Consider the following 18,583-nt stretch of genomic DNA (forward strand, 5'->3'; position numbering starts at 1 on the left):
TGATATAATTATGAGGTTTGCAGCCTCAACTCCTGGAGTGTGTGAGAAGAACGTGTGAGTGGAGAGACCGCATGCTGAGGTGGTTATTTACCTTTACATTACTATGACTTTTCAACTGAAAATCAGTGGAATTTCAATAGGTGAAATATAACATCATCTGCATGTTCGGTCTGAATTGTTTCGGCACCTCATTCACTAAAGGAATTATGCAAATCAGGTAACAGTCCCAACATGTTTAAGAAAATTGTGCTGAATGCCATTTGCACATCACATTTCCTCAGTTTGCAGGCCGAGTTGGAATGCAAAGTTGTGGAAGATGCTGAATTAGCAGTTTAAAATGTCAGAAGTGATCTCTACATACACTATGTGCATCCGTGATATATGCTTGGATATAACACTCTTCCCCATGATTTAATATTTTGATGAATTACTACTGCCACGATTAATAGAAAATATACTGAAAAATAACTTTTGCAAAAGTCTGTGGCTACTTTGTGAAACTATAGAGTTTTTAGTTAGATTAGAGGAACATAAACTACCATCCAAAAGTTTGGAATATATACAGGTGCTGGTCATATAATTAGAATATCATCAAATAGTTGATTTATTTCACTAATTCCATTCAAAAAGTGAAACTTGTATATTATATTTATTCATTACACACAGACTGATATATTTCAAATGTTTATTTCTTTTAATTTTGATGTTTATAACTGACAATTAAGGAAAATCCCAAATTCAGTATCTCAGAAAATTAAGAATATTGTGAAAAGGTTCAATATTGAAGACACCTGGTGCCACACTCTAATCAGTTAGTTAACTCAAAACACCTGCAAAGCCTTTAAATGGTCTCTCAGTCTAGTTCTGTAGGCTACACAATCATGGGGAAGACTGCTGAATTGACAGTTGTCCAAAAGACGACCATTGACACCTTGCACAAGGAGGGCAAGACACAAAAGGTCATTGCAAAAGAGGCTGGCTGTTCACAGAGCCATGTGTCCAAGCACATTAACAGAGAGGCGAAGGGAAGGAAAAGATGTTATAGAAAAAAGTGTACAAGCAATAGGGATAACCACACCCTGGAGAGGATTGTGAAACAAAACCCATTCAAAAAGTGGGGGAGATTCATAAAGAGTGGACTGCAGCTGGAGTCAGTGCTTCAAGAACCACTACACAAAGACGTATGCAAGACATGGGTTTCAGCTGTCGCATTCCTTGTGTCAAGCCACTCTTGAACAAGAGACAGCATCAGAAGCGTCTCGCTTCAAAAAGGACTGGACTGCTGCTGAGTAGTCCAAAGTTATGTGCTCTGATGAAAGTAAATTTTGCATTTCCTTTGGAAATCAGGGTCCCAGAGTCTGGAGGAAGAGAGGAGAGGCACACAATCCACATTTCTTGAGGTCCAATGTAAAGTTTCCACAGTCAGTGATGGTTTGCGGTGCCATGTCATCCACTGGTGTTGGTCCACTGTGTTTTCTGAGGTCCAACGTCAACACAGCCGTATACCAGGAAGTTTTAGAGCACTTCATGCTTCCTGCTGCTGACCAACTTTATGGAGATGAAAATTTTCATTTTCCAACAGGACTTGGCACCTGCACACAGTGCCAAAGCTTCCAGTACCTGGTTTAAGGACCATGGTATCCCTGTTCTTAATTGGCCAGCAAACTCACCTGACCTTAAAATCTATGGAGTATTGGGAAGAGGAAGATGCGATATGCCAGACCCAACAATGCAGAAGAGCTGAAGGCCACTATCAGAGCAACCTGGGCTCTCATAACACCTGAGCAGTGCCACAGACTTATCGACTCCATGCCACACCGCACTGATGCAGTAATTCAGGCAAAAGGAGCCCCACCTAAGTATTGAGTGCTGTACATGCTCATACTTTTCATTTTTATACTTTTTAGTTGGCCAAGATTTCTAAAAATCCTTTCTTTGTATTGGTCTTAAGTTACATCAAAAAAAAAAAAGATACTGAATTTGGGATTTTCCTTAGTTGTCAGTTATAATCATCAAAAAAAAAAAAAAAAAAAAAAATTTGAAATATATCAGTCTGTGTGTAATGAATGAATATAATATACAAGTTTCACTTTTGAATGGAATTAATGAAATAAATCAACTTTTTGATGATATTCTAATTATATGACCAGCAACTGTATATATAAATTCCCTTTTGCTCACCAAGGCATTCCTGGGATGTAAAAAAAATATATATATATATTATTATCATTATTTGAATATCATATCTATGGCACCACGTTTCCGCCAATTAATAGAAAATAAAAAAGGTTTAAAAAGTGTTTTTATCTCACATTTCTGACTTCATCCAAACTGCATAATATGAACTTGCATTTCTGTTTTTATTTTCTCAGAATTGTGAAATACAAACTCGCAATTCAGACTTTTTCTCAGAACAGCGGGATATAAACTCGTAATTGTGAGAAACAAAGTCAGAATTGTGAGATACAAGCTTGCAATTCTGACTTTTTTTCTCACAAATGCGAGTTTGTATCTCGCAGTTCTGACTTTTTTCACACAATTCCGATTTATATCTCTCAATTCTGATTTTTTGCAAGTTATAAAGCCCTACTCCTTTGGGTGGGTGGGGTGGGGTAGGGGGGTTACTGATATGTTCTCGGAATTGTGAGTTTGTATCTCACAATTCTGACTTAATTACTCGCAAGTGCATGCAGTTCTGAGAAAAAAGTCACAATTGTGAGTTTATATCTTTAAATTTTGACAAAATTAAGTTTTAAAGAAAAAAGTCAACTACGAGATGTAAACAAGCAATTGCAAGAAAAAAAGTCGCAATTAGCTTTTTTTTATTATTCAGTGGCAGAAACAGGCTTCCTATTCTATATAGAATCTGAAGATGATTATGAGGTACATTTTGCAAATTATTTTTATTTTAATTACTGAAGACAGCAAGACCCTAAAAATTGAGACTAAAGTTATTTACTTCTGGTTTTGTAATAAAATCGGAAGAAGTGGTACATAACAATCTCATTTTATTATAGTATTTATCATAGTATTTTTTTTTTCTACAGCAAACCAGCAGGAGGAAAAATACATTATAAATTAGACTATTTCTTTTCACCAGGACGAGTGTCATAAACATCAAATGAAAAATCAAGAATGAAGAAATGAACAGCCAAACAGAAGTCCAACTGACCAGCAGGAGAGGGAGTGCTTGGGAATTGGAGTGTGTGCGTCCATATCTCAAAAATATATGTGTTCATCTCACTGAGACACACACTTACTCATTAGGGTCTTCTCCCTACCCTTTGTTTCCATGGAAACTTGCCAGACAAGAGTGAAAGGAAGGAAGAGAGAGAGGGAGCGAGCGAGAAAGAAGTGAGGCTAAAAGGGTCAATCTAGTCTGCTAGGATGGGAGTGGAGACCCTATGGGAATTCCTGTAGAAGCTGGTGTAAATTGGCTATATCTTTTCACGACATACATCCCCTGAACCGCATCTCTTAAGGATTAATACTCGCATCCCCTCGGAACCATAAAGATTATTCGAGACCGCTCCTCTCCACAACAGAATTTATTATTGGATGATAAGCTATTTAAGTAATACCTGACACCATACAGGTAGAGAGAAGTATTGTAAAAGTAAGATGAGGTTCTGTTGAAGTCAATCTTGGATTGCAGTGCAGTATAATGTTAAAATGTTGAAAATGTCCCATATTCGTGATCGTGAACAGAAATCAGGTCTGGGACAAATGGCAAACAGCTGTGGAAGAAAACAAGGATGAGTCCTGATAGCAATGCAGAACTTGTAGTCAACATGAAATACATTTTACATCTATTATTATTTTACTATCATTTTCTTTGTATGGAAGAATGAATATTATTTAAAACTTCTTTTTTTGTTTTCCACAGAAGAAAGCAAACCGATGTAGAACAACATGAGGGTAATTATAAGAAACAACTTTCCCTTTAAGAAAATACATTTTTATTTAATGTTGACTTAAAGCTCTGTAGTTTATTTATCTCCACGTAGAGATGGATGTCTGCATATTTACACTAGAGATATGGCAATTCTCAGTAACCACCAAGTAACCGCTCTGAAGTGGAATATTACATTTACATTTATTCAAATTATGTAAATACATGGCAATTAAAGACCCATAAATTTGCCTGAATATCCAGTCCAATTTCCCCCGTCTCTCTACTCTCCACTCCTTCTTCACTATTGCTTGTATCTTCCGCTTCACCAGATGGCCTCTTCAATTTGATGGCGCTGCTTCTGCCAGTCTTCAAGACTGCTGCAGCCACGCAGTGTGAAGACACAGGGGAGCTGAGAGATGCTGGCAGAGCACGGAGGAAAAGACAGAACCCAAATAAGAGAGAGGAAGGAATGAGCAACCTTAAGGAGGAGGAGGATCCTCCCAAAGTGTTAATCCATTACAGTATTTTCAATCTCATGCTGGCAAAAAGAGCAGCATGAATATGGTAATAGCACATCTAGGAGAGAGGTCATCTTTATGTAACCGCAGGGCCGAGGGAGGAAAAGGTAAGAGAGGAATTCCATACAAGGGCTCTTCTGCACTGATTAGAGAGGATAAACTATGTAAATGAATTTCAGGCCACATTTTAGATGACAAAAAAGACTTTTCAGGGGAAGCAGGGCATGTATGCTGCTGCACGCTTTCATATCAATCCAAGAATCCCTCTCAGCGATAACCTGATCTTATGCGACCAACCTGTTGCTTTATTTAAAGTGGTCCACATCACTCATCAGTTAAACCGTAATCACCGCCGTCAAATACCAAACGCTCAATTTTAAATTCCATTTGCCACAGTTAGCCATGCGATAAATGCACATTACAGACTCGTAAGAAAATAACAGGTTCTCTCGGTCTCTGCTACATTTGGGCGCGTGCTGTGCCAAGTCCGTCCTGGCAGTGATAAAGCTGAAAACAATAAACTGACAGAATTACAACTTCAGTTTCTGCTAATCGCTGGATTGCAGTACATTTTTCGACAAGCTGACAAATGCCTTTTTAATTTGGAGCTCCAAACCACAAATCCAATTCGAACAACTGTGAGTGTGAGTTATGCCACAACCCAGCAGGTACGCCATTTGATAACCATCCAAAGAGACAGTGGCTGCTGTCCAAATGAGGTTTTGAACACCTTACTCAGGGCCCTTTGAGCAGCCACATCATCAACTACCATTTGAAGGGGAACTGCAATCAAGTGTGTACAACTGCTCACTCCAAGGGGCCAAAATGACAGTTAGACAAGGCTAAATGCACTAAGCATTTATTAGCATATTCAATAAAACAGTGCTGCTGGTGTTATATTTCCTAAATAAATAATAAAAGACACGTATATAAATATTTAATATTTAAATTCAGTCATGTTCAAGTGTTCACAGGAAGCAAAAATTACAAACAAAATGAATATTACCAAATATGAAGTAACATTGTCCAAGACACCAGCAGATAATGGAATAATGGCCTCCTATTATATTCACGGACTATTATGTTCACAAAAAGGCCTGAATGGGTCAAGCTGGAATCGAATGGAGTTAACAACTCATTTACCTAGTCCTTCAGTTGGACATCACTCTCAGATATTTCAAAGTCCACAGGAACTAAAAGCCTATGAGTGTCACGATTGCTACAGAGAGGAGCAAGGAACGCGATGAAAAGAGGGATAATCATAAACAACAGTCTTTAATAATCCAGACGCAGGGAAACACAGGGTAGGCTGGAGACACACGTAAACACCCCATAAGAAAGCCATCATGTAAAATAGGTCCGGACCTCGGCAAATGTTTCATGTTCAAAAATACAATTTATTCTCTGAATGACTAATTTGCTGTTAAACTCCTCATATGAATGTCTGCATGTATAATTCAGTTTAATTCAGAATGTTTAGCATCCGTGGTATAAAAATGATCACTGCGAGACGCTGGCGGAGTGAATGAGGCTTGAGAGAGTTGTAAGTGATGGCACACTTTTCCACTTAATTTGACACTTTAGAAAGTTAATAAAGTAGGAAGTTGCGTTGTTTAAGGTCTGCGATATCTTTATCTTATCTAATTTGCAAAAGATTTGAAATAACTTCGGTTTCTGTCAGAAACGTTATCGACGCTATCAAAATCTGTAGCATTTAACACTAGTGCAGAGATCTAGAACAAGCAGGTTACAGAATTAAATGAAATACGCAAACACTAGCCATTCAATTTTCACAAATCATGCTATATAAACATTCATAAGAGCACTAGACAAAGTTATCAGCTATGTAATGGTTATAAATAAAAACTATAACAGCAATATGTATGGATGCATGAATAATAAACAACTGACAAAATTATCCACTCCATAAATATATAATAACAAATAATAAAAGAATTTGATGCAATAAATAGGGTATGATTTAAAAATGATCATCCCTCCAAAACAGAGAAAACATTTCACAAACACCTACATTCCTGTACCTTTTAAAGTGTTAATAGTGTATATAATTAGTTGTATTTATAGGCGTTATTATAGCACAGTTCTATAATAAGGGGGTTATTATAGAAAAAAACCCTGGACCTGGAATTTTCAAGGCCTGGCTACGGCCATGCACGTAGCACATCAAGGCGTTTAACACTGGACAAGGGAACATGGGACAGACAACACTTTAAATACAGGACTAAACTAAGTAATTATTGAGACACATCTGAACCAAATGAAACAATCACACATGAGAGAAACTGGGTCACGGAGAGAATGTGGGGAGAAAAACACACACAGACAGTCCATGGGCGTGACAATGAGGAAGCACTCAGAGAAAAAAAGAATAACGACTTTATTCAACAATTTGTCTCCTCCGCATCACCCTAACTACAACCTACATAACATCTCAGCTGTGTCACGCCGGAACTGTTTCCTACATTGTTGTGATTTGATCTGAACAGAAACAGCGTATCGACGTGACGCAGCTGAGATATTCTCCAAAATGGCACCAAGGCGGAGGAGACAAATTGTTGAATAAAATCTTTATTTTTTTTTCTTTTGCACACAAAAAGTATTCTCATAGCTTCGTATAACTGCGGATGAACCACTGATGTCTCATGGATTAATTCACAGATCTTCTTGCTACATTTCTGGACTTGGGAACATTTCAGTTGCATTGCTGTCTGTGCAGGGTCAGACAGCTCCAATCTTAATTTGTGTTCCGAAGATGTACGAAGGTCTTACGGGTTTGAAACGACACGAGGGTGAGTAATTAATGACAGCATTTTCATATTTGGGTGAACTAACCCTTTAAAATGCTGCCAATCAAACTCCCCATACTGCAGACCACTGTGAAATCCACTACACAAAAGATCAAGAGATTGCTTGGTTGCAAAATTTGATTTTTACTTAAATTTGTAGCATTTTTACTGTATGTGTGCCTGTGTGTGTATCTGCAGTTGATTTCAACATACTGTATATAAGTGTCTTTCTTACTTTTGTAGCGTCTTTTACAAACACAAGGACATAAGGAAAGCTTCTCCTCTGCACTCTGTATGGTCTCGCCCCTCCTTCTCTAAACCTGTACATTATTCATGTCCCAATTACTGGAGACCCATGAGCTGCTGCATACTGGGTTTCCCTTTTGCCTTTAAACACTTTTATGCAATCCTAATACATCACATTATGTATCTGACACATACTCTCAGGAGTGTGAGTAAACACACATATGGTCTTTTCTCCCTGTTGGACAAAGTACATAGCACAGACCCGCTGTGATGAAACCCCACTACATGTCTGCCTTTACTTCTAAATATTTGCATTTGGTTTAGTTTTTCTCCCTTTCTCTCAGAAGTACACACATACTGTATATACACAAGTGCCCTACTGCACAGATGCACAAAAGACACACAGATCCTCCTGTCTCTGTGCACGAGTCTCTCCTGGGATCTGCATGGTCGCAGAATTTCTTTTACCAGAAGTCTTTTACCAGATGCTTGACAAGAAACACACACCATCTGCTACTGAATGTGCCTGATGCATTCCAGAGGATCTTAATGTTACCTCAAACTGCCAGAGTAAAAAATGAAGACATTCACTGTTCACACATCACTTTTACCGTAAAAGTTCATTCGACAGATTGGTGACATTAAAAAGCTGCTATAATGTCGTAAATGGCATTGCACTTAGCAAATATCTTTGATTTAACATTGAAATAATGATAAATCAATGAGCTTTGCTATTTGGGATAAAGTAAACATATCATAAGAATGCACCATTAAGCAAACTTTGAAGAAGAAGTGATTTATATTCATCATTTGGTGAAACTTTGTTAAGCGATAAGAGTGAATTCAGCTTCCTTTCTCATTTTATATACAGTAGCAATCATTTAATCTGTTAATCATGTGGTAGATTAATAAAACGATGCGTGATTATCTGAGAGGGAGAAGTGATAATACAGACATCTGTTTAATGAAAACATTCACTCAACTGTCAAGCCCATTGTCCTCTTGTGAAATGAATTCTGTCATCGTGTATTCACCCTCCTGTCGTTCCAAAACACTCTCAAAATATATTCTTTTATATTCCACAGAAGAAAGAAAGTCATAAACATTTGAAATGACATGAGATTGAGAAAGAGAACATTCAAATTCTTCCCAGAAAGCTCTCCCAGCCCAGACAGGACTTGAAGCTTTCTTGCTGTGAGGTGACAATACTCCCATTAAGCCACTGTGACACCCCACTTTACACCGCATTACTTTTACTATCTTTGTTGCTGTAACCTATCAGTCATTCCTGTAGCAGATTAATCTCACGAGAAGTTAATCTATTTCCCACAGACATTTGTCAGCATCTGTGATTTATCCCACCATCAAAATGCTTGTCGTCCAGACTGAAAAGCCATTAGTTGAATTCTGTGTTAGCAATTCTGAGTTTTATTGTTGATCAGTTTTCAAAGCGGCTGTGTTACTTGCAGATAAGGACTAAGGAGGCACTTTTACACGCTATGGCAGTGATAAAGCAGCTTAGACTTGCTCACAGAAGCATCTCCACTTTACTGGATCACTGAGACCTTAAGGATTGGCTTTTATTTATATCTCTCTCTCTAACTCTTTCACTCAATTTCTCTTTTGCTCCATTTCAGAATTCAACAATTCAGAAATAAATGTAAAATAATTTAAACTCTCTTAATTTAAGTCAAAATAAATGCAATCCAATTTTACCTAATCAGTAAACAACAAAAAACAAATAATCAAATATATTTTATCCATCCATTCACACATTTTTTAAATGTATGAATACATTCGGGTGATTCATAACTGTTTTTGATTCACTAAATAGAACCGACTCAAAAGAGTCCTTCGATTGAGAATCGGAATACACTGGTCGCCTTGTTTCTGCGTTGTTCTGACAACGTTAACTGAACCGATCGTCGTAAAAATCATTCAGTTGTTGAGGGAACCGTGTCGGTTCTCGTTTTCCAGTTTTACTGAGCAGAGACTGCGTGGCGCGATTCTTGACTCTCGCGCAAGTCTTCACTGGAGAAGATAAGAGCAAGTCCGTCGCGAGCTTGAATTATTTAAAACTAACCAGCCTAGCGGTTCTTCGCCTCTGTTTGTGTTTCTTTTATTTTTAAACCACAGCTTGATTTTGGCTGCCATGCTCGCATATTTAATGCATTCTTTTTTTCTTTTTTTTTTTAAATTAAATTCATAAATAGGGACGAAAAATGAAAAGATTCTTATGTTAATGTTGTTAACTCCCGTATGATGTCATTTTAGGAGACACCAGCTAGACGTGGTCAAACGTGCACATTGTGATATAAAGCTGATATAGGCTATATCCTGGATCTGATCACGATTTTAAACATTTCAGAGAGGCAGCAATCAAAACAGGGCATGAACTAACACAGTATTTTGTGATTCGAGAGAAAGGTTTAGACACAGCCACAATAAAAAAAGAAAAGAAAAAAACTTCCCTGTATGATTGATAATAGTGTCTTAATTGTAAATCAAATGCGGGGGGGGGGGGGGGGTAGCCTATATTCTAAAGGCAATAGTCTTTTGATTTTGTTAAAATGCTGTATCTTGTAAATTTATTAAAAATGTTTACAGCGTATCTCACATGAACAACTGAATAAGAGACATCCCGCTACACTTTATTGTATGATTGATAATAGTGTCTTAATTGTAAATCAAATGCAAATGTTATAATGCAACATGTTAGAAACATGTAAGATTCCTAATACGACTCAGGAAGTTTCAAGGTGGTGTGAAATGTCGACAAGCTTTGAGATGAAAACGTAAGCCCTTATAAAGTCATTTTAATAAGATTCCTCACTTAAACCGTCAACAAACTTTTGATATGTTAATGCGAAGCTTATTATATCCACTGCTTTTTTCACTTCGCGAAACTGTTGAACATACATGCAACAAGCCACGATTTTAGAGAAAAGAAGTTGGAGTAGTGGGAACAGGCTTTCTATCCATCCAGAGATGCGTTTCCAGACACACCCCGGAGCGGAGCGGGAGTGTTTTGCTATTCAAAGCAATATGTGATGAGATACAGTTACCTGTACGATTGTTTATCTGATCTGACGCTGGCTTGTGTTGCCTTTTTGAAAACGTGTCAATCCAAAAGACTTGTGCAAATGAAAACAATGCAATGCGTTTATTTTAAAGAAGTAATTTCTATGTTGTTGATGTTATTATTATTATTTGATCACGTCAGATGTTAAAATGCAATGCATGTTTTAACCAACTGTTAGCAACGCTAAGTTTATCCCTGTCTGCATATGTCGTGCTAACCGATCTCCAGAAAGCATATATAGTAAAATTATATCAAGAGATAAGAATAAGACGATAACCATCTTACCTGACCTGTCCAGTTCACCTCTCATCGACAGATTCCTGGCCGATCTACTTAAAGACATCCGGTTAGAAGTCCGTATCCTCGCATACAGTTTCGTATTACTCTAATGTTGAATTTAAAACATATGGCTGAATTCCAGCAGGTTTCTTTCAGCGGGTGAAGTTTGCATCGAGCGCGCTCCTCGGAGACGCTATGCGCGCGTGGAACTGTCCGTGGTGCTGAAAAGGCGTCGCACGCGTCATTAGAATCGTTGAGAATTTCTGCCACCTAGACTGAATTAGGCTACCTAAAAACGCTTAAGAACACTTGCTGCACACAAACTTTTCTACGTATCACAGAGCGTTAAAGAAATGCATTTGAAGTGTCACACCTTTTATGCATAAGTTTAACGCCTATTGACGACCCTATGAGCGCGTGTGTGCATGCGTGCGTGCTCTGATGGGATTACATTTGCACAGATTTGATGTCTAACCCTGAAACGATGAGCTCAAAATATCGACTGGATTTCTTCAACTGAAAAACAACTCGAAAGTGGGCATGTATGTTAAATGCGTTTCCAATTCACCAACTACTAGCCCAGAAACATCTACAACGAACGATCACTGAGCGCATATAGTGAACTATCGAGAAAACTATGCTGACAACAACTTGACTCGGTCTGTTCTAACTGCACCTCGAGACACAGAATATGTAAATACGTCGAAAGACGTCAGATTGTGTCGATTTTGTCTAATTGGCCAAGCACCAGTCTGCACGCCGATGTATTAAGGATGGCTTGTCAGAATCACACATCATGAGATCAGTGTCCCATTTCAGGTCGATAGACAAGTTTCAACATGACACGAGTGGAAAGCGCGCGCGAGGGCACGAGCTCCCGTGACGATTTTCTCAGACCGAACATAGATTGTGTGTTGAGCCATTGAGCCAGTCACATCCCATCTTGGATTATCAATGTTTTAGCCTTGCGAGAGAGTTTGCCTGCGAAATCTGTTTAGTTGTAGATCGCCATCAATGTCTTGAAAATTAAAGAAAGATTACTTACACAGATAGCATAGCTATTCCTGGAAGGATCCTAAACACGTTGCATTGTAAGTGACAGAGTTAGTAAACAATACATTGATATGCAAAATAACATATTGTACAGTGAGCAAAGTAAGACCATTTTAAGAGCAAAGGATAGTTGACCCAAAAATGAAAATTCAATTATTTAGTCACCATCATGTTGTTCCGAACCCCTATGATTTTTTCTTCTTCTGTAGAACAAGAAAGGGGATGTCAGGCAGAAATATTAGGGACTGACAGCCTCAGTCACCATTCACTTTCATGATGCCTTTTTTTTCATGCAGTGAAAGTGAATAGTGACTGAAGCTGTCATTCTACCTAACATCCTGCCTTCCATGGAAACGACAGTGCTCTTTTGAATTTAAAACACAGCCAAACTCTAATTAAACAATGTCATACAGGTAATAGTGCTACTGTGGTGGTAACCAGAAGTACAAATAAGATTCAGCCTCGGGTTGTTGTTCATTACAGCAGCATTATTGCAAGTGTGATATTATGTTTATGCAATAAGAAGGCAATAAATGAAAGATACATTACATACAAATATAGAAGATACATTGTGGCCACTTAATGGGTTTCTTTTTGCTTCACCAATGACAATAGGTTAAAAGGAGCATAACTCCAAAGTTCCTCTTTTTCTGTGCTTCACTAAGCTCACAACAATCCTGTGACAAAGTGTTCAGCCGGAGCTTTAGGATAAGGCACTTGTATTGATCTGTGTCGTCAATGGCAAACACATCATCTAAACAGATCTTCAGAGTAACTGCATGACAAAGGAGGACATTTACACCAAAGGGGATTCCTGAGGTATAAAATAGATAATAAGACACTATTCTTATCAATTAAGACTAAGAACTAAGGTAAGCAAATGACAGCAGAAAACAACTGGGGAATTAGTAACAACAATAATACAATAAATAATAGAACTTTACACACACAACCATTCAAAAGTTTAGGGTCAGTATGATTTTTTATTTATTTATTTTTATAAAGAAAGAAAGAAAAGTAAAGAAATTATAATACTTAGATTTAGAGACATTTATAATATCACAAAAAATTTTTTTTTGTTGTTGTCTTTTCTTTTTTTAAACTATTAAGCAGCACAAATGTTTACAAAATTGATGATTAAAATAATTTTATTTATTATTAATTATTTCTTTTTTGAGCTCCAGATCAACATAGAATGATTTCTGAAGGATCATGTGACACTGAAGACTGGAGTAATGGTGGTTAAAATTCAGCACTGCCATCACAGGAATATATACAATTTTTGAAAAAGATATATTAAAATAGAAACAGTTATTTTTAATTTTAAATATGACCTTTTTTTAGCTTTACTTTTTGATCAAATAAATTCAGCATTGGTGAGCCTAAGGGACTTCTTTTAAAATCATTAAAAAAAAAAACACATCTTATAGAACACAAACTTTTGAATGGTAAGTGTATATTTCATATCTTTGTTTAGTAAGAAGGTTGACGTAGCTGTTGAAGTGAACACACAAACCAAAAACACTTCCCCATTTGCCTTACACATACTTTATATTTTCTTGCAGAATCAGAATGTAAAAGACTGATGACCTGCTGAACATCAGAGAACAACTATCAGTATCAAAAGATGAAATAGCATATGATACTACTGATATTCAAACATTCTGACACACTAAGAAAAATATAATCCAAAACAAACAACAGTCCTTAGGCTGAAAACCCTGTTTCTCTCCTAATTAGCTTATGAAAAATGACAAAAAAATAGAAAATACATGGTAAAGAAAGAGAAAATATAGTCTGTTTTACTTGAATATGTCCTGTGTATTGTTTGTATTGATTTCTTCTTTTCCAAAAAACATTAAATCCATTACATGCAGAGGGCACAAAAATAGTCAAATTAACACACTCCAATCATTAACAACATGCACTTTTTATTCTCACTCTTTTTCAGTTCTATTCTACAGCAACAGACAGCATTTGGAATGAATTATTCATGTTTTGTAGCAAACGTTACTGAATACATCATCTGTAGAACATAACAATACATACTGTAATAATAAATGTCTGATTAAGCTTCATTTAGTTGCGTTAATAGTGTAACCTCATTTTCAGAATCTGCCTGATTTACTTGCTGCCTGAATGTAGTTGATGATTACCGTGGGAAGACAGACAATAGAGAAAGCCACACATACAAATTGTTTTCTCAGAAATAAATACAAAGCAGATGAATAATGTGCATTTCATTAAGTCAACTTTAATAAAAGGTTCTAAAAGGGATAACTGCTTGATTGCTGATAACAAAGAAGTAACTTTTTGGATGTTTAGGGATGTTAATTTCAAAGACGTAGGAAGAAAAAAAAGCCTTTGATGATTTCAAAGACACAGACAAACGTTCTCCCTCTCACACATGCTCCCACACTCACATATGCGCTCATCGTTCACCCACATTCCCTCTAATCCGCTTTATCCTTCACTCCTCCCTGTTCCTGATGGTTTCTCCCACCATCATAGGCGTCTGCTGTCCATTATGGTCTTCCTCCTCTGCTTCATTTTTCTTCTCCTCCTCCTCCTCTTCCACTTCCATGTCCAGCTCTTCAAAGGAAGAGCCACTGCCTACAGACTCACTGGATCCCTTGCTCCCTTGTTCTCCATCCTCACTTTGACCCTCTTCCTCACCCAGGCTCGGCTGAGAGCTCTCCAGTAACGGGGCTGAGGGCTCCATCACATCCCTGCTCTCTTCAACCACTTCCTGGATCACTGGTCTCAACTTTTTCTCCGGTTCACCTGAAACATAAAGTATATTAACAGGTTTCAATCAATTAAGATTTTGCCCCCGCATCACCCAATCCCTGTAGTCCATGTTTATGGATACAAAGGAAATGTTCATATTGTGCCAACATTTTTCTAATTCTACTCATAAAGAGATCCTTCAATATTATTAGGAATAATTCTGAGTAAACAGACTGATAAATTTGGTTAGAATTTACTCACCCTCAGGTCATCATGGATGTAGATGAGTTTGTTTCTCCATTGGAACAGATTTGGAAAAATTTAACATTACATCACTTGCTCACCAATGGATCCTCTGCAGTGAATGGGTGCCGTCAGTTCAAACAGCTGAAAAAACATCACAATAATCCACAAGTAATTCACACGACTCCAGTCCATCAATTAATGTCTTGTGAAAGTGAAAAGCTCCATGCTTGCAAGAAACAAATCCATCATTTTAACTTCAAACCATCGCTTCTGGACAAAATATGAGTCTGCAATGCATAATAGTGAAAAAGTCCATCGCCCTGTTGTCTTCTCACATCAAAATCATGTTTGTTTAGAGCCATTTTAGACTTTTGTTCTTTGCTTAAAAACTGTTCATGATCTGTGCATATATCTCTCTTGATTCTGATGAGGTGCCTTTTTCACTGGAGAAAGTAATATTATGGATAAAGGACTCCTGTTTTAGCTGGAAAAAATAGTTCAAAGTTAAAAACTTCTTAATGATGAATTTGTTTCTTATAAACACACAGCTTTGCACTTCACAAGACATTAATTGATGGGCTGGAATCTGGTGGATTATGATGATGTTTTTATCAGCTGTTTGGACTCTCATTCTGACGGCACCCATTCACTGCAGAGGATCCATCGGTGAGCAAGTGATGTAATGCTAAATCTCTCCAAATCTGTTCCCATGAAGAATCAAACTCATCTACATCCCGGATAATCTAAGGATGAGTAAATTTTCAGCAAATTTCATTGATGGTGAATTATTCCTTTAACATCCATAAAAACTTTTGATCGCTCAAAATGCTCTTTATAGTAAAAAAAAAAAAAAAAAAAAAGGTTTGGCTTTAGATTATAAAAATGTTCTTCATACTAAGAAAAAAATGGTTCTTTTAAGAATGATTAAAGGTTCTTTGGACAACAAAAAACAGTTCCTACATGACATTGTTGTGAAACCCCACTCTTGGAATATTTAATAGTGTAAATGCTAATAAAAGTAAAAAAAGCTAATAAAAGTTTAAGAATTAAATTGGAAAATGGCAGTTTAAAGTCCTGCTGTTACCGCTGATAGCCTTCGGGGATCCTTTAATGGCATTTCAGCATCAGAGGGTTACAGTCATTTACTAACAGCAGTATAATTGCAAGAAGCTGTGCTGTTATCGTGACACACACCAGGTGAGAGCTATAATTGCCAAAAAGCTAAATATAAGCTAAAACAAACCCCAAAGGCTATGTTTGAGCCAAATTAAAAAATGCCTCCATTAAAGAATTAAAGGTGAGGCATCAGTAAACAGCTGCGATTCTGTTGGGGAAAAAAAGGAATTCCTAAACGAGGAATAGAAGCTTTATGAATCAAATTTAGTGGTCACTATGCTAACATGCTAAACTGGCAAAGACCCAAAGCAGTTGTTAACATTTAAAGTACTAGTTACATTATTATGGCTGTACTTAGATTCAAAAACAACAACAAAGAAGACACTACATTATCATTGAATACAAAAAAAAAATCAAATATACAATACAAAAAACCTATAAAATTAAATAAACATATAAATAAATTAACATAATTCTAAACAAACAAAAATAATTCCAAACAACCACCACAATCCTTTTGAAACCTTCTGGGTCACAAAAAAAATTTGGACAAGAGCACATGATCTCTCAATAAGGTGTCATTTAAGAGGGTCATGGCTGCAATCCTTTGCTGAAACTATTTTAAAATGCTTAAAATGAACAAATAAAGTGACTGAATCACAATGAGGATGGAGATGGATGAAAGAGGGAGGGGAGGAGGAAGGAAGGAAGGAAGGAACAAAGAGAATGGGAGAGAGAATCTACACTGTGAGTCTAATACCAGCTATTTAAACTATAATAAAACTTCCCATTTGGCCTAATTTCTTTAGGACAGCAGTGAATCTGACCTCTCTTGCCTCCCTGCCAGTATTATTTTAGATGGAAAGGAATGATCCCTCTCTCATCTAGCTCATCTCAACATATTAGATATGGCATCTCAATTAAGCACCAGCTCTCTGCTCATTGTGAAGACCCACACCGGCAGAAAAGAGGAGCAGAGAGGGGAAGACCTTTTCAAACCCCATTAGGGGCCACAACACACCTTATATTCGCCCACCACATAAATATGCTTAAATGTCATTCATTTTAAATGAATCCTCCCCAAGAAGCCTGAATGAACGGTCTTTTTATAACAGTAATAAACTCTTGGTCAATGGAAGAACCTACTCGGCTATGCAAATCACAACCACAAAATATGGATCTATATGCTGGAACAAGCAATATTTTATGTAGACTTATTTTCAAAATTGTTTATATATTTATATTTATATTTATATAAAAATACACACACAAGTGGCAAGAAGTTTTTAATAATTTGTTTTATTCAATTTTATATTTTTTAAATAGTTTTTTAATATTTTATTCTATCAAAAATAAGAGTAATATAAATAAAATTACAACAAAATATATATAATATATATATATATATTTTTTTTTTTTTAAATATATTTTAAAATGTAATTTATTCTTGTGATGGCAAAGCTGAATCTTAAGCATCAAGTTTCACATGATCCTTCAGAAATCATTCTAATATGCTGATTTGGTGTTCAAATATTATTGGTACCCAATTATTAATAAAGGTACTTTTTTTGCTGCTTTATTTATTTATTTGGAAACTATGATACACATTTTTCCAGGATTCTTTGATGAATAGGAAGTTCATTGACCAGCATTTATTTGAAATAGAATTTATTTGTAATATTACAAATATCTTTACTGTCACTTTATTTAATGCATCCTTGCTGAATAAAAAGTGTTATTTTTTTATTGTATTTCCCCCAGACTTTGGACTAAAAGAGAAATCGTTACCCAAACTGTTCATCTAAAACCTACTCGTAAGACAGCAGCATCTTCCTTCCCAAGTCCAAGTCACCACAGCTAATTATACCCTCTCAGCCAGAGTATGTGAGAAACCTTTTAACAACCCAAAAGGGCACCGCTAAGATTAGACTGGGCTTTCCGGTCCTGGTGAATTTGCCTGTACTTGTCCTTCACATTGTGCACAGTGTACCCTTGGTGCTCTTGAGCACCGTGACACTGGAATTAGCTCTGTTCACAGCTTGAATGACACTCTCTAAAAGATCATTGTCACATCTGAGAATGGTCATTTGGGAGCAGAACGTGATGCTCAGCGGGTCCCTAATTCACCAGCACTATCCACTTTTCCTAATCACTTTCCTGGCCCTAATAACTCACCTTATCGTCATTATCGGGTTCAGTTCTAGACAGATCCTGGCCTGCCTGAGTCTCAGAGTGTGAGACCACAGGAGAAAGGCAATATGGAAAATGAGACACTATGGTCATTAACTAGTATAATATGAGCATGGTAATAAATAGCATGGTGATATTAAACAAGTCACACTCTGAAAATTAACTTTTCATGTCTTTTAATTGAACACACCGTCTACAGCAGGTGTTAGTAGATATACAAATATTATAATACATGTTATATATAATACATATAATAGTATCTCTTTATAAATCACTTGTTAAAACAGAGTGTGCACCATTGTATATCACTGAAAAACAATAAACAGTTTTGGCACTAACACGTCAAATATTTGATATGTGGGGATGAACTTCCAGTAGCAGAATTTGCTTCAAGGGTCTCCAAACGGTTTGAAATCTCAAC

General features: G+C 36.7%; 2 protein-coding genes across 3 annotated transcripts in view; both read right to left on the reverse strand.

Annotated features, from left to right (window-relative positions):
• Positions 1-12,172, reverse strand: part of LOC109081483 (metabotropic glutamate receptor 2-like) — a 42,802-nt gene extending 30,630 nt beyond the window's left edge. Inside the window, exon 1 of one of the 2 annotated variants that reach the window (XM_042726316.1) lies at positions 12,046-12,172. The gene's annotated coding sequence lies outside the window, so the exon portion shown is untranslated. Of the gene's footprint in view, positions 1-10,833; positions 11,644-12,045 lie in introns of those variants that run through there. The other variant, XM_042726315.1, reaches the window with a different exon arrangement.
• Positions 12,173-13,791: 1,619 nt separating this feature from the next.
• The window catches only part of LOC109069280 (testis-expressed protein 264-like), a 62,308-nt gene continuing 57,516 nt past the window's right edge, over positions 13,792-18,583 (reverse strand). The window contains exon 4 of the mRNA XM_042726318.1: positions 13,792-14,664. Within this exon, the coding sequence (XP_042582252.1) occupies positions 14,351-14,664 (314 nt within the window). The 3' untranslated portion in view covers positions 13,792-14,350. The remainder of the gene's footprint in view (positions 14,665-18,583) is intronic.

This window comes from Cyprinus carpio, chromosome B6, assembly GCF_018340385.1.
Source record: "Cyprinus carpio isolate SPL01 chromosome B6, ASM1834038v1, whole genome shotgun sequence".
Classification (NCBI taxonomy): Eukaryota; Metazoa; Chordata; class Actinopteri; order Cypriniformes; family Cyprinidae; genus Cyprinus; species Cyprinus carpio.